Source organism: Anas acuta, chromosome 2 (assembly GCF_963932015.1).
Source record: "Anas acuta chromosome 2, bAnaAcu1.1, whole genome shotgun sequence".
NCBI classification, from domain to species: Eukaryota; Metazoa; Chordata; class Aves; order Anseriformes; family Anatidae; genus Anas; species Anas acuta.
Genome location: NC_088980.1, coordinates 96,423,511 through 96,444,236, shown reverse-complemented (window position 1 = coordinate 96,444,236; position 20,726 = coordinate 96,423,511). Strand labels below are relative to the sequence as shown.

The 20,726-nt window shown below is 42.8% G+C and overlaps 2 protein-coding genes across 2 annotated transcripts in view; one reads left to right on the top strand and one right to left on the bottom strand.

The window, feature by feature from the left end:
• Positions 1 to 20,726, top strand: part of GMNN (geminin DNA replication inhibitor) — a 224,447-nt gene that overhangs the window by 197,526 nt on the left and 6,195 nt on the right. The window lies entirely within an intron of this gene.
• Positions 6,022 to 12,845, bottom strand: C2H6orf62 (chromosome 2 C6orf62 homolog). Its single transcript, XM_068671313.1, has 6 exons — positions 12,698 to 12,845; positions 11,040 to 12,299; positions 9,387 to 9,563; positions 8,682 to 8,804; positions 7,856 to 7,990; positions 6,022 to 7,329 (listed from the first exon to the last, which is right to left on the bottom strand). Exons 2-6 carry the CDS (start codon positions 11,166 to 11,168, stop codon positions 7,204 to 7,206), a joined length of 690 nt encoding a protein of 229 aa, XP_068527414.1. The 5' UTR covers positions 11,169 to 12,299; positions 12,698 to 12,845; the 3' UTR covers positions 6,022 to 7,203.

Sequence of the window (20,726 nt, the reverse complement as noted above, 5' to 3'; positions counted from 1 at the left end):
TTCCAGATCTGAGCCAATAAGCGATGTTGTTTTGCGCCTCTGTGAGAGCATATTTAAGACAGGGAAAAAAAACGCTGCGACACACAGCAGCCGGGAGAGTCAAGGGAGTGAGAAACAGCCTTGCAGGTGCCAAGGTCAGTGTAGAAGGAGGGGGAGAGGTGCTCCAGGCGCCGGAGCAGAAGTCCCCTGCGGTCTGTGGTGAGGACCATGGTGAAGCAGGATGTCCCCCTGCAGCCCATGGAGTACCACAGTGGAGCAGGGTTTCACGCTGCAGCCCGTGGAGGAGACCACGGTGGAGCAGGTGGCCCTGCACCGACGGAGGCTGCCGCCTGTGGAAGACCCCTGCCGGAGCAGATTCCGGGCCGGACCTGTAGCCCGTGGAGAGGAGACCACGCAGGAGCAGGTGATCTGGCAGGAGCTGCTGCCCGTAGGGGAGCCAGGTTGGAGCAGTTTTCTCCTGAGGGATGGACCCCGTGGTACGGACCCATATCTGGAGCAGTTCTGGAAGAGCTGCTGCCTGTGGGAAGCCCACGCCGGATCAGTTCGTCAAGGACTGCATCCCGTGGGTGGGACCCCACAGCACAGGGGACGAGAGTGACCGAGAAGGAGCGGCAGAGAAGAAGTGCTGTAGACTGACCATAACCCCCATTCCCCCGTTCCCCTGCGCCGCTCGGGGGGAGGAGGTGGAAAAGGGTGGATGGGGGGAGAGGTGCTTTTGGTTTCTTTCCTTTGTTTCTCACTTCTCTAGCTTGTTAGTAATGAGCAATAAATCTTACTATCTGTCTTCTTATGCTGAGTCTGGTTTGCCCGTTACACTAATTATTGCGTGATTTTCTCGTCCTTATCTCAATCCTTGAGCCCCTTTCACATATTTTCTCCCCATTCCTCTTTGAGGAGGGGGAGTGAGAGAGCGGCTGTGGTGGAGCTCGGCTGCCCACTCGAGCGGAACCACGACAAATAGCCAAACTATCCTTTTCTCCCTTCGGACTATTCAACACAGTATTTTAGTACTGCCCCTTTAGTTATAGGGATATCACTAACATGTGGGCCAATTGTTTTAGAAGCAGTTCATTAAAGTGATTATTTTAAGCCATGCTTGTCTGTTGCCCCTCCACCAGCAGCAGCACGGACCCCATCATTTATTTCACAGCTTAGGGTTGGAGATCACCTTAGGAAGAGTTGTCACCGATGAGCTTGCTTCGCTTTGGGAGTAAGCTGTCAAATGTCACCGAGCATTTCCAAGTGTTCTTTGCTGCTTCCACTCCAACCTGCATGTTCAAAATTCTGTATCTTATTTTAGCTGAGCCTGAAAGGAAATGGTGGTAAAAAAATACTAAGGACAAACGGCACTTGGTTCCACCTGGCATCACAGTGAGCAGATCTCCTGTGGGGTTGACCTGGTTCCATCACAGCAGATTTAACTCCCCTTACAAGCAAATGAAGTGACTCGATAAGATCCTCTCGTGATTCTGATTAGTACACCAAATTACATACCCAATAACTGACATTTGTAAGCTCTGTACCTCACAGCTGCAAACGATGAAACTGTTCATCCCAAATTGTTTTTTTTTCCCCTTAACATACCAAATGCCTACACAACACTACTTGACATCTAGAGGTCACATAGGGCCAAGCTTTTTTTTTTTTTTTTACACCGTGGTACACAACACGTCAAGGTTCATCTTCATCAGTTAAAGCATCTGCAGCTTTCCACTGCATGCAATATATCGGTCAGCAAAATGTTTCGTGCTGGTTTCACATCACTGCTGTCTGTTGCATGAATGCATTCAGGCTGACACCTGCGTAAGTTGTGCCATGGCATTACAGATCCCTTGAAAAAGATGAGGAATCAATATAAGGGGCTCACAGCTGAGCTGCCTCACCTAGGTTACTCTGCCCATTTAATTACGAGTTAGTTGGTTTACAAATCTCCAATTGGCACAAGCCACTTGTAGGGAACAGGGAGGGGGAAGGAATTAAAGTCGGGCTGCGAAGTCACTGTTGTGAACAGCAGCGAGGTTCTGTGCTGCTGAACTTACTGGCTCTGAGCCACTGCCAGGGATACGTAGGAACTTCTGATTGCATTTTCTCTCTCACCATTTCAGATCTTTTCTCTATCTGCAGAAGCCATCTGGTCAGGAGAAATAGAAGCCCCCAAAGCTCCCCCTTACCTCACTCTTCATGGGTATGAAGGAAAAAGGGCTTTAATTCCCATGTTGCTCCATAAGAGCTCAGAGACAACATAATGATAGTTATTACCCTTATGATTCTGTGATGCGCTCAGTGAACGACTCCTAACCCTGGTCCTGAGCAGCTCTGTCTGTGGGGGCACTGCAGCTTCAGTAGATCTCACCTAACAAGAGCAAATCACCTGCAAGCTCTGGTAAAACCCACCACACTGACTGTCCTCCAGAAAAAATCCCTACTTTAGCTCACTAAGACACTACCACCCAGGCTGTACCACTGCGGAAGAAATCTGCATCTTTGACATTTTTTGCTCAAAAGGAGCAGTAGCTGCTTTTAGCTCGATTGAGTTTTTCAGGAGTCTGGAAAAAGCAGCTTGTAGAGCAGATGCTCTAGGCTCAGCAGGGGTTTGGCATCCAGTAACTGTGCTCAAATTAAGGGACCTTTCCATATGTAAATTCGTTTTTCAAGCAGAAAAACTAGGTCATAGATATCTTCAGCCCTAAAAAGCATTTCAGTCATGCAGAAGAAAAATTACACTTGCGTATCACTTGCTCTGCAGGTTAATGGAAGGAAGGAAGCTGCTTTACCCCTCCATAGCGTCGGTGTTGTACTGTCAGCCTCACGAACCCCCAGATATGCTGCAGGAAAAAAACAAAAAACAAAGCAGCACCACTGCTGTAGATGGAACAGCATTTCTCCTAATACTTCAGACAATAAAGAGTTCATCTATTTTCCAAGAGCACCATGAAAAGGAAGACTTGAACACTAAAATACAAAACAGAAAGTACCCAGCCCCTGTGTGCTACAGCAGGGAACAGCTAAGGAAATAGGATCAAGTAGTACAGTGCAAAGGAAGGCCAATCCTACACAATGAAGTGTGCTTCTCATGCACCAGTAGTATTAAGGGACAGGTAATAATCTTGGCCTTACTATTTGGGAAAGAGTGGCTTGTATGTAAAGATTACTAAAATGAAAGATTCATTTGTTCCACAAAAGGAATTATAAAGTAAGCACCACTAAGGCTAGTAACCATGCCTCAAAACTTTGCATGCTATACTTTTTTCCCCCAAAAACAGTTATAGCCATTTCATTACTTCATTCCAGAAAGCTCTCCCAGAATTTGCGGGCTTATGCAGCTGCTGAATTTGCTACTAGCTTAACAGCAAAGCTGAAAATGGAGAAGCTAATAAAAGAAAGGAGCAATGAAATAAATTCATATAACATGTCTACCTGCTACATGAGTACATAAATGTACTCCATAAATTCTTGACTTAAACAGCTTTCATGCTACTGGCAGGAACCTTGATGTAATCTTAAATTAAACCTGCAACAGCCTATTAGAATAATAAAAAAAAAAAAACTCTAGAGATTATTCTTACCATCCAACCCCCAGAGATCCTGATTTAACATGAAATGGAGCTCATTAACCACACAAGTTACTGACTCAGCACATGACAAGCACAAGGAAATAGCATTCTCCTGGCAGCAAAATCCAAGTGGGGCAAGGAAGGAAACCTGCAGAGCTCATAAAAAGAAGAGCATGCGCAACACGCAGTTCATGGCACTCACAACAAATTTTAAGGTGTTTTTAAACTACTACATTAGGCCGTACTAAAACATGCTACCAAGAACACGATACTCTTTGAAATACATACCATTTTGAACACTTACCATGTCCCAGCAAGGCACTATACATTTGAACACCACTAAGAGCAGCCACTTACTGCAGATGTAGTATTTTGGAATGCAACTTAGCTTAGTTTCCAATGCAGGGCACCACCACAGGTTCAACAGATGGGTCTGAAGATCAGTAAGGTTTAGGCTTCTTCATGGAGTGGTAAGAGGTGAGCAAAACAAGCTTGGAAACACTTCTTCAGGTTCCACTGTTTCTATCTGTGCCATTTCCTGCAATGCCATTTCCTGACCATTCACAAGGTCACTCAACACCTACCTGTGGTAAAGATTAATCCTCTGTTTCAAGTACAGCCAAGCAGGTCTTTTAGAAATGGGATTGAGAAAAAAAAAAGTATAGAAGATTGAAACTAACAATTCATCTTCTACCAGCTTTGTTTCTAATAGGTTTAGCATCGCAATGCAAAACATCAACATGTAGCAAGAGATCAGTAGCCTGATCTAAAGTTTTTGCCCTTTTTTTTTTCTTCACAAAGCACTCAATAGTCCCAGCATTACTAGTATCTGAAGTATCACTAAACACAGCAACCCTAGTGTAATAAACCAGCTTTCCAGAAGCACCTTATTGCTTTGAGACGTGGCAAAGTGCACCAACTGCGGGACAGCGACAGACCTATTACAACTCCTTATCTTAGGACAAGGCTTGTACAACCAGCTATGTCCACCAATTTTTGATAACACTCATGCAGCTGAAGCAGCCTTAAAAGCCAAGATAAGCTGTATAGCCATACACAGGCGAGATGCTGACACTTAAGATGTTTCTTATCTAGGGAGCACCTATCACAAGCTTCCTTGCACCAGACACTTCATCTAGATGCAAGAAATTTAATGGGCCTCTATCTACTTCTTTTTGCTGCCTCCACATTTATTCCTGCCCCATTCACACTTGCCAAGCTTGCACGACAAATCCTCAAGCAATGACCTGGTAAAACATATCCAGGTGATACTGAGCATATTTCAGTTCCTAGTACTAGGATACCAGGAGCCACACAAGCAACTGACAGCATGTGGTAACAAAGATAACTGTCTTATACAAGAGGCCTTTTTGTATTTACACACAGCTCTACTGAGCAAAGTAATTACCTTTACAGAAACTGTGCGTTGTAAGCATTAGCTGTGTGAGATTAAACCTACACTTTGAAGTTAAGAACTACCAGAAAGCCACTAAGCTGAGACAAGGCCCAAAACCATGAACATTGCTTCCATTGACTTCCAAAGGGCATTCTGCTAAAGTAACCAATACAACAGTCTGAATTTAATCTAGATGCTCCAGTAAGAAAGACTGGGACAATTTCAAATTTAATTTTTTCTCTCTGAAGTCATCCTGTTTAAGGGGGGAAAGTGATGCCTTTCAAAGATGCCAAAAGATTTAAAAATAAACTTATACAGTCTGAGACTGCCATGCTCTCAAGCCTGTTGTTCCCCTTAACCCTTTTTTCAGCATTCACAATGTAGATGTCCATCTAATTCAATCTGATAGCAGAGCAAAACATGGCATTTGTTAGCTGTGTTGAACAGACCATTTACCAATTAGTATTATACGTATTTCTTCTCCAAAAAAGCGCAGTAGCATTTAACTCCGGGGTCACTGTCATGAAGAGTAGACAAATAACCAGTGTGTCTTCTGCAGCCCATACAAAACACCAAAAGCAATTAAACTGAACACATTGTTCTCCGTATTACAGAGAACTATAAATTAAGGATCACACCAATGCTGACACTTGAAAAGCACTGCAGAAATCCAGCTAAGCCACACTGAGGCTTTTGTTGTTGTTTTGAAGATACCAAAATGAAGAACAAGAGTCGCTTTAGTGACTTCTTGCATTAGGTATGAGGGTATTTGCTCTGCTAATCAAGGTAACAATGGTCATATTCGCTTACTATGAAACTATTTTATGATCAAAGAACTAGAAATACCCATGTACCAATACAACAGCATGCCCGTAACGCAGTTATTTCTGGCATCTACTTTTCAAAGCAAACACGTTCCCTGCATACGTAAGCACACCTTTGCCATTAATCTTTACGTTAGCCATAATACCATTTTACAGTTTGTGTATTTTCAGTGTCTGCAACAGGTAACGCTTCTGAGGTAAGACACTGGTAAAATTCAATTCATAGAATTCCCACAAATAAACCCAGTCATCTTTCACCTAATTTATTAAGTTCCAATTTTTTCCAATTCCAAACAAAAGCTAAATACAAGTTTTAAACAGGTAAGCACTAGTTTTATCCAAAGGGAGCAGGCTTATACAGTTTTACTCCAGTAAAGTACTCAACCCTTAAGCAGAACCTTCTTTGTCAACAAAACTATACAGTAGTCTTCCTTTTATCATTGCACAATCTGAAAATGTTCTGTCAGAACCAACTTTTGACACTCCAAACACTATTTTACATTGTTTTATAATGTCTATTCCAAAAAGAAAAAAAAAAAAAACCTCAACAGGTTTTCTGTAAGAAATGTTTTAGAAACCAGTATTTCCTGCACAGTTCACCAGCAAGTCTACAAGTCTCAACTCTCAAGAAAAAATAATCCTCTACCAACATTGTTTCTGCAGCTACTATTTTACTTTATTTTTAGCTGCTTTAGCAACTTCAGACTCCAGGTCTGCCTCATCTGTATAAATGCATCCAACTCAAAAGAATACTTTCATACAGTTATACAGCAACTTGGGGAAAGAGATCCAAAACCAAAGTGCCAGTAAACTCAGACATGGCCCAGCAAAATAAAAAAGGCAAAAAATGCCTACACATTAAATGAGATGCTTTTTTTTTTTGCTTTAAAAAAAAAAAAAGAAGACTTCTTTCCCACATTTACTTTCTATTGTAATAGCCACTTCTCTGTTCATTAAAATGAATCTGATAGTGCTCTTTGATACAATCATTAACAGCAAAGCTATAAGGCTTTTAAACCCGTTACATTCACCTCTCACCCTCCAAATACTGATGGTTAACATAGATGTTAGGGGACATGACCAGCACAAATGGGAACACCACCACAAATGATCACCTTGTGCTTTCAGATACATTTGTTTCAGTGTACAGTCCCTTCATTTCACATTTTAGTAAGATGCTGATGCAGTGCAGAAGTGTGCAGAGCATCCTCTCTTTCACAAGGTCCATGCAGAAAACAACTAAAAAAAATTTTTTTTTAAAGTTCTGAGATACAAATGACAAAAAAAATCCAGGATGATCAAGTTTCACAATGTATAGTGTTCTGAACATGAGTCCATTTTCTTCTAAATTCTGAAAGAATAAAGTGGTGAGGAAAGTGGAAATTCACTGCTGCATTCTGTGATCTTCCCCATTTTGCTGGCCAGTACCTTACTCTGGCATGTAAGGACGGAGGTGATCCTCTATGGTACCAACCGTCCAGTGAGTGAGCTGCTCCTGTGGCAGGTACAGGCAGATGCTGCATAACTTGAAGATTGTAGCTTTGTTTTTTGGAGTCTAGAGGCAATGAAAACCAAAGAAAAGCTATTAAACATGAAAGTTCACACAAGACTAACAGACAGACCCACAGTAGACCCGGCCCAAGTAACAGCTTGCTGCTGGTTGTGGGTGAACACCACAGGCATGTAAAAGCCACCATTTCACACACACCACAACCAGATCAAAATGCTGTAACAGCTAAATTCTTTTTGTTATTTTCCCACTTGAATAATTTATGTAGGATCACACAAACTAAGCCAATGTTTTAATTTTTCCAAAACACTGCTAATTCTTTTTTATAACTTCATTTTAATACAAGAACATAAAATTGTATGAATACATCTGTGGCCTATAATTAGCTTTTGCATGCGTGAGTCCTATTTATAGCATGTTTCCTCTGAAACTGCTGAAATGCAAGCATGAACACATGATCAGTTTTTCCACGAAAAACCACTAACATTCCTAAGAAAAAACATTCAGGACAATTCTTAAAAAGCTTTCACTCTAGGTAGAAAGGAAAAAGAGAAGAACAGGGTAAGTTTACCTGCAAGTGCTGTCTGTCAATGAAGAGAAACACTGACTGGTTAGGGTTGTTGACAACAATTCCAGTCTTGTCCTTTCGGCTCAGAACATGCAGAAACTGTTTTTCATAGTCACCGTGATGAAACTCAAACTTGGCCTGCGGTGCGTGAGGGATAAAATGATAGAATATTTACCATGCGAAAACTCAAAACACTAACAATGAATTTCATTCAATCTGGGGCTTTACAACCACTTCTGCTTCTTTTCTTTTCTCATCTATAAAAAAGAAATTGGGAACCGTAGCAACAACTACACCCTTGAGCCTTGGCACAAAACTTAAAAGATTTCCCTAGTTTCATCCTGCCAACACTGATGTTAGTCATAATAATGATATTAACAATTCAAACAAAGGTGCAACTTTAACCGCCTCCATAAAAAAAGATTCAGCTGACAGAACATCTGTTATCAACAATACAGCACATTTCTGCCAATAACTTATTATTGCAGAGTGCATACAGAAAACAATACACATATTGTTGTTCAAAAATTTGAATGTAAATAGCCAAAGATGCCTACTGAAGAGTTAAAGTGTTTGAAACGTTTCTCTCGATGCAAAATTGTAATGCAGAAATTTCATCTCAGATCCTCTTCCATTTAAGCAATTTGTTCCAAGATCACAATTCATAATAATAGGAAGCACAATTTGGAATTCAAGTGATTGTGTGATTTATACACAAAGAGAGCCCACATACTTCAACATTCACAGAAGTCACAGAGCATATCATGAACGGACTGGTTAAGATTCCCCCCACCCCAAATGTTAATTATTTGGGTTAAAAAAAAGATACCTGAACAGGCCTAAAGGCTTCATCAGATCCCTTCCACCGAGAGAACAGGAGACAGACTATCTTCTCAATGTCATTACGAGGCCAAAGAATGAAGTCCATCTCCTGGGTACAGCCGATCACATCCTGTAATTAGTAAAGTTCTGTATTAACAGCCCATCCATTAGGAGATACAGATAAGCACCTCATCTATACAGACACTGTGTTAAAAGGTGGTACTTCCTACATTTGTGTGATTTTGTCTGTATTACTCCCAAAACAACTCAAGTCTTCTTTGTCTCCCATTGAATTTTATTGTAAATATCCAGGTAATATCAATTCCAGATTTAAGAAAACCACCATTCCTGGGAAAGACCATCTACTTTCTAATATTCATCTAACAAAACCACTTAGCTGTAAACCAGGAGTTGTTGCAATAATTTATCCATGCCTATTAATACAAAAGGCTGGCAGAAGAGAAAATTCCCAAAACATGTTTCAATGAGACAGATTAATGGTAAAGCATGAGCACTACAGATTTAAACAGTATTTCAGAACACACATGCTAAATTACCCTTCAAACCAGACCCCACAAAAACATGCTCTCAGAATTTTCAGCCAGAATAGTTAAGAAAATAAGGCAGCAGGATTAGCCTTAAGTTTCACAAGAAAAAGTACAAATGTTTAATGGCCAAATTAAAACTCAGGAGGTACAGAAAACAACTTTACCCTGCGCATAGACTGGTAGCGGGGTGCATGAAGCTGTACTACATCCTTCTGCAGAAGCTCTAAGGAACTTTCCAAAGAATAGCTGGAATCCCGCACACCTCTCAGGATATTTTCTTCATAATTATTGGTCATGACTGGTATCACTTCAGACACTTCAAAAAGCGCTGACTTCTTCTTCTGAAAAAGAAAGCACACACTGCATTAGATTTACAATCCTTTCTAAACAGTTCTTGCTAATTTCAGAACTTATAATTTTCTGTAATAATATAAAAAATATGATTTTATAGCTCATGAGAAGCATTAACCTTACTAACAAACTATATAACAAAGTATATTTTACCAACTCCCAACTCCCTCTTGCCCAGAACACACGTAACAGGCAAATACTTGCTGACCAAGCCAGGCTGAGCTAACCTCCTACTTTAAGCGAACTGGTGGACAGATATCCTCAGTTCACTTACGCATATGCAAACTTTATAGGATTTAAAACAGACATTTGCAATGAATTTCTACAAAGCAGTCTGAATGTCACAACTAAAACCAATCAGATGCTGATATAATCATATTAGGACCCATATCTGCTAAGAAAATCTGATTATTATCACTGATTACACCCTAATATTTCTTGGGAAACTGTATCTGTTAGAACAAAGAGCACAGAAGGAAAAAAAGAATAAACTTTTGTACTCTCAATACAAGTTAGCTCAATAGTCTCTGTATTACTATGAGATAATACCTAGAAATACGTCACTATATACAGCAGGGTTTGCATGAGAATTGATGAACAAAAGTGAACTGGACTTCAGAATTTTAGGGAAACTTCCCAATTAAGTTTAGAGAACAGTCTCCATTAGAACGACGTAACTTCCATGGAGTGAAGAGAACTATACATTTGAGCAGATTAAGCAATATTAGTGTTCATGTGCATTCACTTCCTCCTTTTGCGTATTTGTCTATTTATATCTTCACTCACTCATCATTTCTTCGCCCCAGTTATTTTAAGCATCTCCTTTTCTTCACATCCAGTGGAAACCCCCTTGCAACTCCAGCTCAAAGTTAACTTTAGAAGTATTGTCCACATGTACAGCATCCAGTAGACTTCCACTACAACATAGTCATGTAAACGAGGACTTCCCCTCTTCCCTCCCTTTCAAGATGTCAGCAGCAGTTTCACGTGTCTACATGCTCAGGTCATTTCGACACTGCCTTTTGCAACCACTCCCTTCAACTGCTGGCTTTTCCCTTCTGCTTTAGCCAGATAAATACAGTAGGATTTGCAATCATTCCAGCCAGGTCTTTCTCATCTTAACTGTTTCACTGCAAACCATTACACCATTCAGCCCCTAATTATGCTGAATAAAGTACAGCATCAACTCAGATAAATATTTATTCAACACAGAAGTTACCAACTGATCATTTAATAAGGCATTGGCACCTTCTGCATTACAAAATGACAAACATCTGAAAAGGAAAGCCAAACTGTCACAAGAACTGGTCAAATACAATACAAATTAGCAATAAGGAAATGTAAAAAAATTAAACGAAACGTCAGGATCTATCCTTAAGATGCATCAGGCAGTAAGATTTGGCCCCTCACAGTCAACTCAAGGTTTGCATTGCAACACAAGAGCAGAGAAACAAAAAACAAGTTACCTTGTCCTTGAACACAAAGGCAATGTACATCTTGAAGTCAAACTGGTCAGCTAAAGATTCTTTTTTCTTTCTAAGCTGAGCACGAAGTCTGTTCAGAGCTTGTTTCTTCCGGGAGTTTGGGTCCCCCATTTTGTTATACAGGTGGTACTAAAGCCTTTGGAAACTGTCGCTAAGCTATGGGCACTTTTTCATAAGACTCAAGTACAACAGAAACAAGTCATTTTATTCCTGCTAATACGACTGAATAGATAAAACGCGAGTGCAACCCAAAACCGCACCTCAGGCAGTATTTTATGAGAAAGTCGTATCGGAGGGGTCAAGAAACATAAGTAGTTGTCCAGCCATGGCTGGACAACAAACAGGTTTGACAATAAACTAAGGAAAAAAAAAATTTAAAGAAAACAAATTTGAACAGTTTAGCCGCAGGAATAAGTGGGTGAGAATGGAGAAAAGAAAAAAAAAAATCTTATCACAATTTATGTGTACAATAAAAAGCAACTGGCACAAGCCCAATCCATGGGGGGGGTAATTTTTGTTCTGCTTACAAAAAAAAAACCGAAGCTGATATTACAAATTGCGTTTTACCCCAGCCGGATTCATGACTCTACTGATTATTATTCTCAGATTTCCACTATTGCTATGTTGCCCGTTTTTTTTTTTTTTTTCCTCCTTTAAAACGATTACACTTGGTGGAGAGCAGAGAAAAGGGTGCAAAGGAGGAGTGCACATCCCGGGAAGTATGACATTTCTCTGCCAACAACAAAATTAACTACAGACAACACAGCGCTGGTTCGCAGGGAAGCAAAGAGAAAAAACAGCGGAGTCACCTCTAACACCACCCTGCTCATCATCAGGCACATCGCTGCCCTGAGGCTACTGCTGCCAAAGGGAAGAGGGATCATGATGGCCACGGACGAGAAGCTGGCAAGGGGTTAAGGGCCAGTATTATCTCACCTAGAGACTAAACCCCAAACCGCCGCCCCGAACCCAGACTCCTTCCCAGCGCGAGAGCCCTACATCCCCCAACACCTCGCAGGCTCCCTGGGCTGCTGATCCCCCGGGGATCCTTCTCTCTCTGCCGCTGCTGAGCCCCACAGCGAGCACAGTCAGCCGAGGCTGTGCATGGCCAACGCTTCCTGCTTCTCCCCGGGCCTCTCCCTGCAGAGGCTGCGGCGGGACACCCACAGTAGCACGGCCTGTCCCCTCTCACTTCATGGTCACGACTTGGGAGACATGGAGAGCGGGGTTTCGCTTCCGCTTCTTCTCGCCAAACAGATTTCGGTGCCGAAACCAACAACAAAAGATAATAATAAAAAAATCAATTTAGAAGATTTTTTTTTTTTAAATCGCAAGCCGAGGCTGCAATTTTAAACCTCCCCACCCCCTTTACTTAAAGCAACCCCCACGACTATCAGGTGATTTTTTTCCTCTCTCCAGGCATTTTTTTTTTTTGTCCTCCCCACGCGAGGTGGTTTGGTTTGGTTGGCAGAGGGGGGGGGGGGGGGGTTGAAGGGTTTTTTTTAGCGAATTCGTCGGACCGGGTTAAGAAAGAGGGGAAAGGCTTATTAACCCTTCTTCAGAAGAAAAAAAAAGAGGGGAAATAAAATAATAATTAAAAAAAAAAGCACCCCCCTCCCGAAACTTGCCCCAAACTTAACCGAGAGGCCGAGAGACTCCCGCCAGGAGGCCGAGCCCGTGTCTCGCTCGCTACCCGCAGCCGGCGGGCGCAGGAGGCGCAGCGGAGGAGGAGGAGGAGGAGGAGGAAGAGGAGGAGGAGGAGGAGGAGGAGGCGCTGGCGGTGCTGGCGGCGCGGCGGGGAGCCATGTCAAGAGAAAGCCACGAAGCCGCCCAGCCCCCCCATCCCCGCGGCGGTGGACGCGCTGACCGGGCCGCCCGCGCTGCCGCCGCTCAGCCCCAGCCTGGTCCCCATAGCCTAGCTCAGCGCCCCGCGGCCGGGGGAAATGGTGGCGGAGGGAGGAGGAGGAGGAGGAGGGTGAAGGAGGAGGATGAAGAAGAAGAAGGAGGAGGAAGAGGAGGAGGCGGCGGGCCCTGCGCTAGTGGCTCCGAAGGAAGGCGGCGGGCATAGAGGCGCCGGCGGAGGGCTCCCTTCGCCCGGGTGGTCCTCGGAGGGCAGCGGGAGCGCGGAGGGACGGGACGGGACGGGACGGGTCGGGACGGGAGCTGCGCGCCGCCACCCAGCCCGCAAGATGGCAGCCCCTGACTCACGCAGGCGCCGCCCTGCCCGCAGTGCCCGCCCGCCGGCGCGTACCAAGCGCACCCCGGGGGGGGGGGGCATAAACACAGAATCGTATTCTGCTCGCTGTGAAGCTCTGAGGTGGCTCGTCAGCCGCTGGCTCGCATTTTAACACCATTAAAAAGCGAGAACTGCAGCGTTAGGGCGGCTCTGACCCATCGCCACGCCAAAAAATGTGTCCCTCTTGGCCGCTCCCCCCCCCCCTCCCCGCCGCCGTGACCCGCAGGGCCCCGGATGGGGTTGCTCAACGCACTTGGTGGGGGGGGGGGGGGGGAAGCACATGACGCGATGCCCCCCTCGCTACCCCCCCCATCTTGTGTGGTGTCTGCCCGTCGCCCTGTGGCGGCCCCTTCTCGCTTAATTCCGCCTAAATCACTTTGTGAACTGTGTGTGCAAAGCAAACTGAATCAAAAATAAAAAATAAATAAACAGTCACTGACCATAACGTGTGAGGTGGTGACCCCCCCCCCCAAGCACAGCCCTGGCAGCAGCAGCCCCCTGCCTCTGTGGCGGCTGAGGAGGTCTGCGCGTTGTTTTTATTATTTTTTATTATTTTTTTTTATTTTTTTTAGAAATAAATAGTTGCTATTTCAGCCTAATCCTTGAAGAAAAGTAGGCGTTTGTATTCCTGTGCTAAAGGGAAGGCTTACACCTCCCACCTCACACCACCTCCACCACAAAAGAGAAGCGAGGGCACGGTTCACGTGTGCCAGCATTTCTCTAAATTGCAAGACTAAAGACGAGGAGGCAGCAAACACATTTTCACCTCAGTGTCTGGGCATTTGACTATCCACTCCTCCTCATCCCCCCTAGGCATGGCAGGGAAAGCCTCGCCACCCAAAATGGCCCAGGAGGAGGGTGCCCCTGAAATGGCGGGGAGCTCGGGTTTGCCTCGTGCTGGCTGCGACTTGCTGTTTGCCAAGGTCTGTCTGCCACTACAGGCAAAAATAGGTCGCTGGGGTGAAGGCACCTCTTCCACCTCCCCCCTGGTGGTGTCTGTGACTCACAAAAAGCAGAAGGGTGTTACACAAGATGACAAGCAGAAGGCAAGTGCAGGCACTGCCTGGCTTGTTTGGTTGTGTTTCAGAGCCCGCAGAGCACGGCGATGGGCATTCTCTGATAAACTCCTGTAAATTTCAGTCATTTTTTTACTCTTTATTTGCACTCTGCTCTTACTTGTCTCTGCTGGTTTCCTTTGTCGCCTCACGACTCTTCCTGTTGGCTATTTCCCTTTAGCTCACCTCTCCTTCGCACGCTTTCCCTCAGACACCTTCCCAGTGCCCGTCTCACAGGGAGCTGTTGTGCCTCGGCCCTTAGATCTCCTCGTCTTCCCCTGCCATTAGCCAACCCTCTGAGTCAGACACTCCATCTTGCCTTCCCTGTTGCAGGGACACTCCCCCGTTGTCTTGAACAGGGCAGAAACAGACCATTTCTTACCCTTTTGGGGGCTGCTGGAAGAGTGCTCACTCCTGGTGTTAATGCCTAGTGAAAACAACCCCGTGAGCAGAGCAAGGTGTCTAAAAAGTAGTAATACATTACCTCTAGGTTGCTGGGGCTATTTCAAAACACCAACATTATTTAATGAAAACACCAGCCCGGCCATAACGAGAGCTGAGTTTAGATCCCCCTTTTGCAGTCAGAGCAGTTTTGTTTGCCGTGCTGCAGCCTGAAACCCCAATCTCTGTCCCCTGCTATTTTAAGCTCTGACTCGTGCTCAGCCTGTGACCCACGTTGTGCTGCCGTGACCGATACTGCCAGGGGATTTGCCCCGGCACAGAAAGCCCTCTGAGGGAACTGGCACCTCGCCCATCTGCCAAGGAGAAAGGAAGGAGCTTTCTTCCAGCCCAGCGACTCCAGCTGCCCTCCCTAGGGAGCTGTAAGGACAGGGATACGGCCACAGCTCCTGTCTTATGCACAAGGGATCGGGCAGCTGCCCAGCCCTGGGCAAAGGAGTGAGTCCAAAAATTTGTGTCTAATGTCATGCTGGCACAAGAACGGTATTTCTTTTTGAGGGCTTTCAAGAGGCCGCTCAAATCCTCTCCCAGAAATTCAGAAGGGGATAGGGCCTAAAGTTGCTCCGAGTTGCTTGTGCAAAGGTTGCTGCTCCTCCTCCTATGCCTCCCTTACCAAACTCAGTGAAGGACTTTTTCTTACTGGCTAGTAAAGATATCCTGGCAATGTTTACACAAATTAATAGACCAAATGATTAAAGTGTGTTTATCATATATATATGAGCATATGCACAGAAATACCTGCACTAAGAATGCCATAAGTAAGTAATAGCTGTCTTGTCCTACGTTGTGCTTCTTTGTCTCCACAGTGCACAATGACAAAGCTCACAGAGTAGGAAAAAGGACATTATATAGTATAAAAAAGCACAGCTCATATAATAGAAAAAAAAATAGAAAAATAATACATCAACATCTTAGTTAAAATAACAGACATTATTACTGAAGAAGCATTGCTGCTACTGAATGACAGGGGAGTTAAGACCTAGCAAAATAAATGTTTAAATGATATTGATCTGTAATTCTCTTGACAATTGTATAATTGTATAATTCTCTTGACAATTGTGCAGTTCTCTTGACAATTGTATAATTTTCTTGACAATTGTATATTGTTATGCTTCTATGAGGTTATGCAACTCTGTACCATTTATAAAAGAGGCTTGTGTGCTTGTGTGCCAGCGTGTTTTTTACAGCTGTGTCATTTGGTCTAATGAGAGACTGCCTCTCTCTTCAAATCTTGTTTCAATCAGTACAAACTTCATCACGAAGGAAAGGAGGCAGAAATGTGGGTGGTATACAAAACAAACCTGACAAGTAGGTTGTGGCAGTATATGCAAAATACGTAAGGGTTCTTTTTTAGGTTTCAATCCCATTAGCACAGCAAAAAACTGTGTTTCTTGTGCATGTTAGATCCAGGCTGAGCTAAACGGTCAGCGGCCTGGGTTAGCTTGGTTAAAGCTGCACATACAAATGAGCTGGTGTCCTTTCGTCTTTCTTCCACTCAGTGTGAGAAGGACTTTGCTACGGTGGCACTGTAGTCCTGTAGCCCTTGGGGAATCGAAGGTCTGCAGATCCCCACGGGCTTCTGTCTAGCAGCAGAGGGGTGACAGTGCTCAGCTGTCCTTGTCACAAAAATGTGTTATTGCTATAGTTTTCCTTGGGAGATAGAGAGATGCTTGAGAAACATAGTTTTGAGAAGCACAGCAAGTCTGAAATATTTGGTTGCTTCTATATATATTTTATTTTCCGCTGTGATAAACTTGCATTTCTATTCTCCATTTAACTGTTTTCGTGCTGTTTTCAGAGAAGTTAAGCACTGTACTTTTTCATATTTTGGTTACATGATACGTTGTGGGCTTTTCTGCAAATTAAAGAGGATTGATAACTTTATATACCTCGGTTATTTATTTTTAAACACCTTGGTTATTTATTTTTAAATACCTTGGTTATGTATTTTTTCAAAATTGATATGATTTCAGATTCTATCTCCTGTTTTCAGAATTAAAAGTTTTCTGATAAGCATGTGGGCAAGAGTGCACTCTAATGCCAATGCTCTAAATTTCCAACTTAATAATTAGTTTTATTTTTTAAAGGATTGTAACAAATTGATATATAAGTTACAGACGTAGATAGGAGGAGATGAGATGGAGCCTGTTATCTTTCTGTTTATACTTCCCTTTTGTATTGTACTGGCCGCATATGTTAGAAGTTGTATCAGCCCTGAAGCTACTCACTTCAAACACAGAGCTCTGATTAATTCAGTGCCAAATGTTTATGCATGAGGCAAAAATAAATTAGTATTCCTTTGTAAATTCAAACAAGACAAATTAGTGGCAATTAAAACTCTTTCATGTACTTCAGAGTATACTGTAATTCACTCTGTTCTATCTTTAGAGCAAACATTAGTTTCTAAGGCATAACAGGAATGCTTTTGTCTAGAGAAATGGCAATGTTTGATGTGGAAAACATTCCTTACAGCATGCTGTGGACAACTGTGCATCCACCGCACAGCTATCGCTACGGCATTAAGCTTCATTCATCATTTCCCTGCGTCCCGCCTTCGAGCTGTAGGACGCTGGTCATAAAATGGACCATACGTTCTTGGGCATGTGAGGTATTGATCCTTAACTTTGGCTGAACTACACCTACTTTTTGATGGGTTTGTTCTATCTTGATAATTGCATTTGAGTGTGTGTGTGTGTATATATACATATATAAATAAAGATGATTGTGTGTTTTTCATTTTTCACTTGTCCAGTTTGTTCTTTTCTGACCTGTTTAGGAGTGCTGAGTATGTGCAGTTACGATGTCAAAAATAGCTAAAGGTTCTCAGCACCTTAGCTGGGAAGACAGCATCCACAAACATGGGCGCACAGACAATTGCCTCTTTGAGTCTGGTGGTCAGGATCTCTTAAACAGCATGGGTCTGGTTTTGTTTAAGAAATACATGTCTCATCTCTAAAACTGTAGCATTTATTCTGAGAATATCTGAACTGCATATTAAAAGTGAGGGTCTCTGCCTGCAATTTGTACGTAAACCTGCGATTCAAATTCCATTGGACAAAATGTTTTGGTATCTGAAAGCCAATTGACTCTCTGTTACTGTGCTGTGTCATTTTTAACATGTTCTCAGCTAGTGCTGTGCAAATGCATTTGTCTTCATTAGACAGGTGTACCAGCGTGACAAAGGTAGTTACGTTCCAATGTAGTTTTTGTGTTTGCTCAGCAGGTGCTTGAGAGGACAAGAGTAAAATTCCAAACAACTTGTTTAAATTATTGAGTCTGAAAACAGGATTCTAAGTACTGTCAGTCAACAGAATTGGAATTAGCTTGATTAATCAATTCCTAGCCCTCTCCCTGAGGAAAAATTCAGAAGGTGAGATGTAGATTTTGCTTTTAATCTTTCCCCTCAGATTACTAATGATCACTATTAACAGGGCAATTTTCTCTTCCGCACAGAAAGAAACTGCAAACTCTCTGGAGAGATTTAATTTACAGCAGTGGCCATTCTGAAAAACCTGCTTTGCCTTGTGAGTTACACGCGGAGTGTGTTGTGTATATAATCCTTCCCTTGGAGTTTTATTAGAATACAGCCTTCTGTGAGGCAGGGAAACCAGTACAGTGAGGGTGGGGAAGCGCTGGGCAAAGCGAGGCCAGGCTGCCACCTAGTGTCACCCAGGGGCTGGATGGCAGGGGAGCTTTCCATGGGCACACCGGCAGGCTGGGAGCAGGAGCGGTACGTGCTCAGTCCGCTCAGGATGCCCATGGTTTTCTTCTGAGCTGTCTAGGTACTTCTGAGGAATCCCCCAAAGATGCTACGTTGGGAGCCAAGTCTCTCAGAAGACGGCAGCTGAGCGAGATGTAGACTAAGAACTGCGAATAATTCATTGCAGCCCAGGATTTCTCAGCTTTTCGTCTCATCCCCTAAAATAAATGGCACTTTTATTCGACAGAAGAGACAGGAGAACAGCAGCAAGGCATCCCGAGAGCCACAGCTCCCGTTTTTGGGAATCTCTGATTCAGAGATCCAAAACCCAGCCTCAGGGCTTCACTCCCACTCCCTGGCTTGCACCCAGAGCAGGAGTGAGATAAGATGTTCACATGCTTCAGAGGCGCAGCGCTGCACCGGGTCTCCTGAACCTCTCCGCCGTAATTTTTTGGATCTAGAAAAGTCACAGCAGTTGTTTACATTAAATACTAATACCCAGGAAAGCATTTGTGATATTTCTGTAATAAGGTAATTTATGAGATACAAAATAATAATGCAATTTACCTGCACTAAACATAGTGGATAGAAATAGAAAGAATATTTAAGTACCCCAGAGCTTGCTAATTCTGTGGATTAAAAGAAAGGCCTTGACAAAAGGCACAATACGACTGTCAAATAAAATACCATTTTGCCAGCACTTGATTCAGACAGCTAAGTCCAAACCCTCCGGTGCTGTACAATGCTTAGGAAGTTTCCATACACATTATGTGCTGGAAGAACTGATAACATTTATCAACAGCAATACAGTATAAAAGCCCTAAAAAGTACACATTCTCCGCTGCCGTGAACAATCTAACAAATTGGCTGAGCTCTATGGGAAACCTCAGCGTGTTTGCTCAGGCTCACTTGAAGTGCAAATAGTCATGAGTATTCATCACACCGAGTTTTATTTTTTTATGAAACAAAACAAGCAGAAATGGCAGTATACTGCACTCAATCTGAAGAAATGTATATTCTGCCAGTATTGGACTTGACAGATTTTTTTTCTGGTAAAAAACCCTAATTAAATGTAACCTTCAGTCACAAAAAATGGAAATTATTACCAAAAAAATTCAACCTGAAACCTTTTTGTGAGATTTTTTTGTTTGTTTGTTTTTGATATATAATTATGCTGGTTCCCACAGTCAGACTATGAATAAGCTTCTAATAATGAGCTCTCGGTGTTCCTTCTGACATGGTGAAGGGATTCTTTACAAACCCTTTCAAACTGAAGAAACTGAACAGAAGGAAAACTCTTGAGACACAGCGGTTCATTACAGGACGTGTTCTTCAGCTGGATAAATTGGAGGAGTGGCACCTTTGTAATAAAACTCCAGATCGTATGCCTCCAGCAAGGAACAGATTAAAAGGACAAACAAACAGAACTGTCACATCAGAACCACCGCCCATTACCTTGGCCCTTTCCAATTACCAACATTTCCAAAAGCAGTTATTCCACTTCTGAGCTGTAAGTTTACCTGAAAAGTTTTTTTTATAAATTAAAATTGAATTTTGAAAAGGCAATCTTTGAGTAGGTTTCGCTTGAGAACATTAGCATTACAAATATTGTATCACGGCCGTAAAATTGCTTTGTAAAATTGCATTGCCTTTCATGCATATAAATCTATGCACACATATAATTTTAAAAATGTATATAATGCAGTTCATGCTGTGTATTTTATTAAAAATACTGACTATTTATATTGTTAGATAACAATATTTTGTTGTATTTATATTTCATATATTAAAATCATTTCTATTTTCACGTATACTTTACCCATATCCACATATTTCTGAAAGGGGATTTAATGCTGGAAAGAATTATGTTGAAGAATTATGTTGAGTTTAGTGTATCTGCTAGTGTTTTGCAATATGGAAATTTCAAATTTTATTCTAGAATCAACAAGATTTAAATCAAAGCATGAACACTTTTTTACAACTGTAACAAAGCAATAGTAACTTAGACATTTCTGCATGTGTTATTTTTGTTTTCTTCGTGAAGCTTACTTTATTTAAAGGCAAAGGTTACTGAGGTGACAGTTTGCCGATGGCACTGTGTTATTCAAGATAATAGGAATAGGACTGAGTGAAAAAATGCGGGAGGAACAGGAATGATGGAGCAGACCCGGGAGAAAGAACTGGAGGGGGATCTGTGAAAGGAGGAGGTAGGTGAGGAC

Coding starts and splice junctions, on each gene's coding strand:
- C2H6orf62 (XM_068671313.1), bottom strand. CDS start 11,168: ATGGGGGACCCAAACTCCCGGAAGAAACAAGCTCTGAACAGACTTCGT. Junction 9,564..11,039: donor CCTTTGTGTTCAAGGACAAG/GTAACTTGTTTT, acceptor TTTCTTTTTCAG/AAGAAGAAGTCAGCGCTTTT. Junction 7,991..8,681: donor AAGCCTTTAGGCCTGTTCAG/GTATCTTTTTTT, acceptor CACGCACCGCAG/GCCAAGTTTGAGTTTCATCA.